The sequence below is a fragment of the Helianthus annuus genome, chromosome 11 (assembly GCF_002127325.2).
Source record: "Helianthus annuus cultivar XRQ/B chromosome 11, HanXRQr2.0-SUNRISE, whole genome shotgun sequence".
Classification (NCBI taxonomy): Eukaryota; Viridiplantae; Streptophyta; class Magnoliopsida; order Asterales; family Asteraceae; genus Helianthus; species Helianthus annuus.
Window position 1 is genome coordinate 23,064,980 of NC_035443.2, and position 10,457 is coordinate 23,075,436.

The window sequence follows — 10,457 nt, forward strand, 5'->3', positions numbered from 1 at the left end:
TATTAAAGATTCAAATCCATGTTTCTTTGATATACAAAATTTTCTCAATAAACTTTCACTCTATGGAATGAGCAACATCCTCAATATAAACGCCAAAATATACAAAAACCACAAAACTTCAATAAAGCCATTCATGGAGATTCTGTTTTTGTTCTCTATAAAGTTTAGCTAAACGAGATGGATAAAATTGTTACACATCTTTCTTGACTGAGGATTAACAATGTTATCCATTTCGTTCAGCAAAACATTATTAAGTTTAGCACGACCAAAAAATAGAAGTTTATGGAAGTTTTATTTAGTGGCGTTATTGTTTTTTTTTTTTTTTTTTTTTGTCGTTTGATTTCCTTGCCCAATCTTATATTTTTTGTTATTTAACTTCGAAGTAGCATGTTATGAACAAAGAGATGGAAAAAAGAAAATATGCAAAAAAAAAAAAAAACGCCAAACTGAGAAATGTTTGTGTTCTTAGCATTGAAATAAAAAAACGCCAAAGTCCTCTAAACTGTCCCGAAGACAACTGTATGTGATCTGTAAGAATGACAAATACAAAACGCCAAACTACTCTTCACTGGCTCTCCAAGACCTTTTCGATCTTCTTTTAATTACGGCCTGTTTGCATGTTGATGCGTAGTGTCCATAGGCTTTGCAGTTCTGACACTGTCTTTCTTTAGCCCCGGGTTTCGACTTTGATTTCTTCTTGTCAACTGCTATCTCCTGTTTAGATTTCAGGCGCTTCCGAGTACCAGAACCTTTGGATTTATAACCTACATGGACTCTTATCGGATTTTTGCCATTTTTATATTGACCAGTTATCTCGGCAAATCTGTCCCTAGAACTAGCGGGAGGAGCAACAATCTGCATATCTTGAACCTTCTTCATATAAGATTGAACATGATCCTTGTATAAGGATAGCTCCTCTTTATTACCAGATAAACGGTTCAAAGTGTATTCGGTTGAATAAATAACATCTCGCATCATACTTTGCACATCAGGATCAAGCTCAGTCATATATTCACGACTAATTGAGAATTCAGGAGAGCAGTTTGGGGAGGCCTCTTTGCGCCATCTATTCAGAATGTATTGTTTTGGAAATTCCCTAATGTCCATAAGTCTCAAAACATAGAATATATGTCTACATAGCAAACCAAACTGTTCAAAACGTCTGCATGAGCAACTGCATGTGCAATCAGACTTACGGAACAATACCTGAAAAACGCCAAAAACAATATCTCTATAACGCCATGCATAGTATGTTTGTCTAAAAAAAACTAAAAAAGAAAAGAACACATTGCATATGATAAAACGCCATTAACAGAAAAACGCCATAAATACCAAAACGCCATTATTTACCTCAAATAAGGATGTACAAAGCTGTTAGAAGTCATTTACATAAAACTTAACAAACCCATTAGGCTGATCTTCGTAACGTTGATTTACGCAATCCGCAACTCCAATAAGCTCAGCTTGAAATCACAAAAAATACTTTTTGTATATATATCTACAGCTTGCCCTTCCAACACTTTGTAACTACTCTTCAACTGGGGTCTTTTGTATCAAGATTCATGATCATTTTTACGATATGTGTGACGCTGTGCTGCTATGTAGTCTCATAATGCGTCATGAACTCAACAAGAGTAGCTTTCGAATTGCACACTTGACCAAAAAAATGATTCTCACTCTCCGAGCTGGATGTCGTTCGCATAAGACCAGACATAGGCTCCATTCTATAGTACGCAGAGATCCAAGATTCCCTAAGTGCAAAAATATCAGATAGCCAGTCATTATATTCTAAATTAAATTCTGCAATAACCATTTCCTATTCTAATTCAAATTCTTCAGGTGTGAGAATATCCGTCCACACAACACCACATATACGTTCTTTAAAATTGGTGGAATTGCATAGCCTAACACCAACCTATAAATAACACGAAAACGCCACACATATATAAAAAAAAACAAAAGACAAAACTTAATTAAAGAACAGTAACAAGGTACAAAACGCCATGTTTCTTAAAACGCATTGAATACTAAAACGCCAAAGGTTAAAAAAGCATAACAACCGTCAGAGAAAGTTTATGCATCACATGCCACATGCATAACCGATGCCTCGTGTCAACAAATACAGCAGAAATAGCCTTCTTCATCGCTGGATCTTGGTCAGTGACAACAACTTTTGGCTTAGAACCAACAGCTTTAAGAAAAACTCTTAACAACCAAATATACGTATCAGCAGTTTTTGACGCCAACAATGTTGCACCAAATGTAACATTGCAGTGATGATTGTCTATACCAGTGAACGGTACAAACACCATAGAGTATCTGCATATGAAAACGCCATGATAAATGAAACAATAATAAAACGCAATTGAATGTAAACTAGTAAAACGCCATTGCATGTAAGCTAAAAAACGCCATTGCATGTAAAATAAAAAAACGCCATGAATGTAAAATTAATAAAACGCCAAAAAACAAAGAAGTTGAATTATAAAAAAATTACTTGTTGGAACGATACGTGGCGTCAAACGAAATCACATCACCAAATACGTGGTAATTACGTTTGGCTTGATTATCACACCAAAAAAGACCCTTCAAACGATTGTCTTCGTCTGTGATGTAATCATACGAGAAATTAGGCTGCGAATGTTTTTTTTCATTCAAATGTTTCACAACCATATCAGCATCATATTCCCCTATGAACATGTTTATTTGCCTCTTATAGTTCTTAAATTCAACTTTGCTTGCGCCCACAACTTCAAAACCACCAAAACAAGTCTTCATAACATTAAACGCCTTGACAGGACCCAAATTCAGCTTAGATATGCTGTGTATAACATGCTTCTGGAGCTGAGTGAGATGCCGTTTAGTTGGAAGAAAATGCTTATTAGGACGTTCAACAAGTTCATGATTGTGCTCCTCGACAAACTTATACACCTTCCAAAATCCATTCTCATATTCTACACATAACAGTGCACCACAATCAGTCCTCTTGGAAAAGTTAGATCGCACTACTCGCTCTTTTTGATTGGGGTCCAACGTATCAACCTTCTTGTCCTTATATACCCCAGCTCTCATACACAAAAAATACTTAATATGTAACATACCTTTAGAGTTTGTCTTTGTAGTCCCTTTCCTGACTGAAAACCCACACTCCTTAGCATACCTAACATACATTGAATAACAATCATCAAGGCTTGAGAATAGCATGTCCTTTCTGGGCTTTAGTTCTTCACTGACGTCAGGGGTGATAAATGGTAATCCATTTCTGGGGCAATGCCTTTGACTCGAGGAAGAGACTTCGTCTGAGAAAACACAGGGAGGAACAGAAAAATCAGAAAAATAGAGTGATGTCTCGTAATAACATTATACATTAAAACGCCATTAATTGAAAAATGAACAAAACATAATAAACACATAATGAAAACGCCAAAATTAACAAAACTAATGTTTCCACAAATTAACAAAATAGTAATAATACTACTAAATAAAATTCAAAACTAATCAAATAGACGAGAAACGCCAATGATCGTAAAAACATAACAAATACACAAAAACGTAAACGACAATAAAAATTAATATCGAAAATTCCAATTGCAGTTATGAATAATAGATTAAATATCAACTAAAACGAGATTAAACTGCATAATTGAATAACGCTTTGGAAAATCATACAACACATTATAAATTAAATAATACAAAAAACACCATAGAACAATGATAAAAGAACAAAACGCCATATCTATTGCATGATTTGCTGAAACGAAAAATAGAAAACGCCAACGAATATTACTTTGTCGAACAGAATCCATGTTAAACGCCATAGATCTGAGAAAGCTTGCAAAGCAGGTAACAGCTAACAATAAATCTTTGAAGTTTTAATTTGAACGAGATTTATAATGCGAATAAGGAGGGAACCTATAAAAGGACAATCGTACCCCCACATAACAATTAGGGCCCCTGCCACGTGTTGGACCAGGATCCATTCTCACCGTTCTCACACTTTTCACTGTTCTCTCCTGAACCCGTTTCTATATATATATATATACATACATATATATGGTAGGGATAGTGTACATTAATCCAGAAGTGTGAAAAGTGTATTATAACACTATATATAACATTATATAACACTATATAAACGCCGTATAACACTATGTGACACCATATAACATTATGTAAAACTATATAACATTATATAACAAATATAACACTAAATTTTGTCTGATAGCATGTCTATGATAGATGTATAGTGTTATATTTGTTATATAATGTTATATAGTATTACATAGTGTTATATGGTGTTACATAGTGTTATACGGTGTTTATATGGTGTTATATAGTGTTATATATAGTGTTATAATACACTTCTCACACTTTTCACACTTCTAGATTAATGTACAGGATCCTCTACCTATATATATATATATATATATAATATATATATATAAATTATAAACATCCTAAATATTTTAAATAAAGTATTATATTTCTTTGAAGATAACTTTTAGGAAAACTATATTTTATGTACTTGTATTAACTGTCTTATATAAACGAAAATCTATACATTTTGATGAATGTCGTTTTAATCATATAAATTTAATTAAACTAAAAAAAAAAGACAGTTCGTCACATGCTTTCAATTTATTTATAACCCAAAATGTGACAAGAAAGGCACATAAAACTCAGTAATGATATCCATGCTATGCCATAAAACTTATATAGAAATTAACCATTTTGAGAACTTATATAATCGTTCTATTGTTGTTTCATAATAACTATATATTTTGCATCAAAAATAATTATACGACATGAAAGAGGATCTTTGTCAGGATTGGATTTAGGAGGTTTCATATTTGACTTTATGATTTGACTTTATTGGCCGGCACATGCATGCATGGTAATATTTATTTATAATATGTCAACCTTATATATTTATCAACTTTTCGTAATCCAATCCTAAAATTTGGAACGTTAGTGTTTGTTAAATACAAAATATCGCTCCATATACCCAGAAACATAATTAATCGCTATATATTCTTTACTAGATTTGCGACCTCTTAAAACATAATGAAGATTTTCTTTTTTTTTTCATTTGTTTTAATAATTTACTACCTATTTCATACATATTTTCACCAGAATTAAGTTCGGAAATTGGAAACATTACAATTTACAAATTATTATATTAGATAAATAAACTAGATTATAATTCTGTATCTTGCACGAGTTGATAGCGAAACAATATGAAGGTTTAATAATTATAGAATGGTATTCTTAAATTGCTTTTCAAATGTCCGAATAAATTAGGTGTCGTGTATGATCAAAATATGTGATGTTCATCAAGTTTATACATATGAAAAAATTGATCCGTTGATTAGAGAAGTTGTATCAACTTTTGCATAAGTTCAGCATATAAGAACATACAATTGTATGATCAAGTTTCTCATAAATCTTAGCGGTCACAACAACCGGCATTTGTGATGTTTTTTTGATATATACACACACACACACACACAAACACACAGAGAGAGAAAGTGTATTGTACAATATTCCTTAACGTACGAGCGTACGAGATTTGAAGATCCTCACGTTATAAAGTTCACTCGCATGTTATAAAAAAACAGTTGCATGGCGTATAAAACAGTCAAAATTGCATGTTGTTTTATATAACAAAATCGTATGTCGAGCTACAAAAATCGCATGTTGTAATTCAATCTCGTACGCATTATCAGTTAAGACAAATTGTACGTTAACCAACCCATATATATATATAGAGGAAGGTTAACTTACATTACGGCTTAACGTACATCAGACGCGAAGTCATGTGGGTCGGCCATGAAAGACGGAAGAAAGGAATGGAGTTAGGGTTTTTGAGGAAGAAAGGAATGGAGGATGAAGAAGGAAGAAAGAAATGGAAGGTCTATAGTATATTTTTTTGATTAAAAAGGTGATGGGTTGATGGGTAATAAAGGTGACTTGATGGGATGGGGAAGAGGGTGAAGTGATGGCTTGAACAAATGACCAAATTGCCTTTTGAACATGTGTTTTAAATATATGATGTGGATCAATCATGTCCACACAATTCAGGTTTCCCAAGTTTTCTAGATTAAATGGGTTTTCCCTAGATACTTACATTATATATATATATATATATATATATATATATATATATATATATAGAGTCGGGATTTAGAGAAAACTCTCAAAAGTGTGAGAACGGAGAGAACGCTTATGAATCGTCAGATCAAAACAATCTATGGACTAGATGACACGGTGGCATTTTCATAAATAAAATCACTTTTATTAATCTGGCGCGCTTCATTAAGGGTAAAAGGATCTTTTGACTTAACATAAAACGCCAAACTCACGCTATTAAAATCCGCCTCAACAAACATACACTTCATCATAATATAACGCCATAGATATAAAACGCCAAACTTTGTTTTTAACCGATAAAGCTGAACAAACAGTACTAAAACGACGTAACTTTATTACTAGCATTTACTGCAATAAAAATCGCGCCTAAAAAACGCGCCAAAAACTTCCTATATAAACAAACTCTCAGAATTACTAAAATCCAAACCAAAACCACAAAAACCTATATTTTCCTCTACACCATTCATCTTATAAACGCCAAAAATATTAAAGATTCAAATCCATGTTTCTTTGATATACAAAATTTTCTCAATAAACTTTCACTCTATGGAATGAGCAACACCTCAATATAAACGCCAAAATATACAAAAACCACAAAACTTCAATAAAGCCATTCATGGAGATTCTATTTTTGTTCTCTATAAAGTTTAGCTAAACGAGATGGATAACATTGTTACACATCTTTCTTGACTGAGGATTAACAATGTTATCCATTTCGTTCAGCAAAACATTATTAAGTTTAGCACGACCAAAAAATAGAAGTTTATGGAAGTTTTATTTAGTGGCGTTATTGTTTTTTTTTTTTTTTTTTTTGTCGTTTGATTTCCTTGCCCAATCTTATATTGTTTGTTATTTAACTTCGAAGTAGCATGTTATGAACAAAGAGATGGAAAAAAGAAAATATGCAAAAAAAAAAAAAACGCCAAACTGAGAAATGTTTGTGTTCTTAGCATTGAAATAAAAAATGCCAAAGTCCTCTAAACTGTCCCGAAGACAACTGTATGTGATCTGTAAGAATGACAAATACAAAACGCCAAACTACTCTTCACTGGCTCTCCAAGACCTTTTCGATCTTCTTTTAATTACGGCCTGTTTGCATGTTGATGCGTAGTGTCCATAGGCTTTGCAGTTCTGACACTGTCTTTCTTTAGCCCCGGGTTTCGACTTTGATTTCTTCTTGTCAACTGCTATCTCCTGTTTAGATTTCAGGCGCTTCCGAGTACCAGAACCTTTGGATTTATAACCTACATGGACTCTCATCGGATTTTTGCCATTTTTATATTGACCAGTTATCTCGGCAAATCTGTCCCTAGAACTAGCGGGAGGAGCAACAATCTGCATATCTTGAACCTTCTTCATATAAGATTGAACATGATCCTTGTATAAGGATAGCTCCTCTTTATTACCAGATAAACGGTTCAAAGTGTATTTGGTTGAATAAATAACATCTCGCATCATACTTTGCACATCAGGATCAGGCTCAGTCATATATTCACGACTAATTGAGAATTCAGGAGAGCAGTTTGGGGAGGCCTCTTTGCGCCATCTATCCAGAATGTATTGTTTTGGAAATTCCCTAATGTCCATAAGTCTCAAAACATAGAATATATGTCTACATAGCAAACCAAACTGTTCAAAACGTCTGCATGAGCAACTGCATGTGCAATCAGACTTACGGAACAATACCTGAAAAACGCCAAAAACAATATCTCTATAACGCCATGCATAGAATGTTTGTCTAAAAAAAACTAAAAAAGAAAAGAACACATTGCATATGATAAAACGCCATTAACAGAAAAACGCCATAAATACCAAAACGCCATTATTTACCTCAAATAAGGATGTACAAAGCTGTTAGAAGTCATTTACATAAAACTTAACAAACCCATCAGGCTGACCTTCGTAACGTTGATTTACGCAATCCGCAACTCCAATAAGCTCTGCTTGAACATCACAAAAAATACTTTTTGTATATATATCTACAGCTTGCCCTTCCAACACTTTGTAACTACTCTTCAACTGGGGTTGGTATCAAGATTCATGATCATTTTTACGATATGTGTGACGCTGTGCTGCTATTGTAGTCTCATAATGCGTCATGAACTCAACAAGAGTAGCTTTCGAATTGCACACTTGACCAAAAAAATGATTCTCACTCTCCGATCTGGATGTCGTTCGCATAAGACCAGACATAGGCTCCATTCTATAGTACGCAGGGATCCAAGATTCCCTAAGTGCAAAAATATCAGATAGCCAGTCATTATATTCTAAATTGAATTCTGCAATAACCATTTCCTATTCTAATTCAAACTCTTCAGGTGTGAGAATATCCGTCCACACAACACCACATATACGTTCTTTAAAATTGGTGGAATTGCATAGCCTAACACCAACCTATAAATAACACGAAAACGCCACACATATATAAAAAAACAAAAGACAAAACGTAATTAAAAAACAGTAACAAGGTACAAAACGCCATGTATCTTAAAACGCATTGAATACTAAAACGCCAAAGGTAAAAAAAGCATAACAACCTTCGGAGAAAGTTTATGCATCACATGCCACATGCATAACCGATGCCTAGTGTCAACAAATACAGCAGAAATAGCCTTCTTCATCGCTGGATCTTGGTTAGTGACAACAAGTTTTGGCTTAGAACCTACAGCTTTAAGAAAAACTCTTAACAACCAAATATACGTATCAGCAGTTTCCGACGCCAACAATGCTGCACCAAATGTAACATTGCAGTGATGATTGTCTATACCAGTGAACGGTACAAACACCATAGAGTATCTGCATATGAAAACGCCATGATAAATGAAACAATAATAAAACGCAATTGAATGTAAACTAGTAAAACGCCATTGCATGTAAGCTAAAAAAACGCCATTGCATGTAAAATAAAAAAATGCCATGAATGTAAAATTAATAAAACGCCAAAAAACAAAGAAGTTGAATTATAAAAAAATTACTTGTTGGAACGATACGTGGCGTCAAACGAAATCACATCACCAAATACGTGGTAATTACGTTTGGCTTGATTATCACACCAAAAAAGACCCTTCAAACGATTGTCTTCGTCTGTGATGTAATCATACGAGAAATTAGGCTGCGAATGTTTTTTTTCATTCAAATGTTTCACAACCATATCAGCGTCATATTCCCCTATGAACAAGTTTATTTGCCTCTTATAGTTCTTAAATTCAACTTTGCTTGCGCCCACAACTTCAAAACCACCAAAACAAGTCATCATAACATTAAACGCCTTGACAGGACCCAAATTCAGCTTAGATATGCTGTGTATAACATGCTTCTGGAGCTGAGTGAGATGCCGTTTAGTTGGAAGAAAATGCTTATTAGGACGTTCAACAAGTTCATGATTGTGCTCCTCGACAAACTTATACACCTTCCAAAATCCATTCTCATACTCTACACATAACAGTGCACCACAATCAGTCCTCTTGGAAAAGTTAGATCGCACTACTCGCTCTTTTTGATTGGGGTCCAACGTATCAACCTTCTTGTCCTTATATACCCCAGCTCTCATACACAAAAAATACTTAATATGTAACATACCTTTAGAGTTTGTCTTTGTAGTCCCTTTCCTGACTGAAAACCCACACTCCTTAGCATACTTAACATACATTGAATAACAATCATCAAGGCTTGATAATAGCATGTCCTTTCTGGGCTTTAGTTCTTCACTGACGTCAGGGGTGATAAATGGTAATCCATTTCTGGGGCAATGCCTTTGACTCGAGGAAGAGACTTCGTCTGAGAAAACACAGGGAGGAACAGAAAAATCAGAAAAACAGAGTGATGTCTCGTAATAACATTATACATTAAAACGCCATTAATTGAAAAATAAACAAGACATAATAAACACATAATGAAAACGCCAAAATTAACAAAACTAATGTTTCCACAAATTAACAAAATAGTAATAATACTACTAAATAAAATTCAAAACTAATCAAATAGACGAAAAACGCCAATGATCGTAAAAACATAACAAATACACAAAAACGTAAACGACAATTAAAATTAATATCGAAAATTCCAATTGCAGTTATGAATAATAGATTAAATATCAACTAAAACGAGATTAAACTGCATAATTGAATAACGCTATGGAAAATCATACAACACATTATAAATTAAATAATACAAAAAAAAAACACCATAGAACAATGATAAAAGAACAAAACGCCATATCTATTGCATGATTTGCTGAAACGAAAAATAGAAAACGCCAACGAATATTACTTTGTCGAACAGAATCCACGTTAAACGCCATAGATCTG

General features: G+C 33.6%; 1 protein-coding gene across 1 annotated transcript; it reads right to left on the reverse strand.

The window, feature by feature from the left end:
- Positions 1–1,816: 1,816 nt before the first annotated feature.
- On the reverse strand, positions 1,817–9,799 carry LOC110923990 (protein FAR1-RELATED SEQUENCE 4-like). Its single transcript, XM_035979816.1, has 12 exons — positions 9,252–9,799; positions 8,688–8,946; positions 8,462–8,544; positions 8,284–8,380; positions 8,049–8,169; positions 7,837–7,888; positions 7,237–7,726; positions 3,235–3,299; positions 3,102–3,160; positions 2,624–2,954; positions 2,124–2,319; positions 1,817–1,915 (listed from the first exon to the last, which is right to left on the reverse strand). The coding sequence occupies exons 1-12, from the start codon at positions 9,797–9,799 to the stop codon at positions 1,817–1,819; spliced, it is 2,400 nt and encodes a 799-aa protein (XP_035835709.1).
- Between the last annotated feature and the right edge of the window lie 658 nt (positions 9,800–10,457).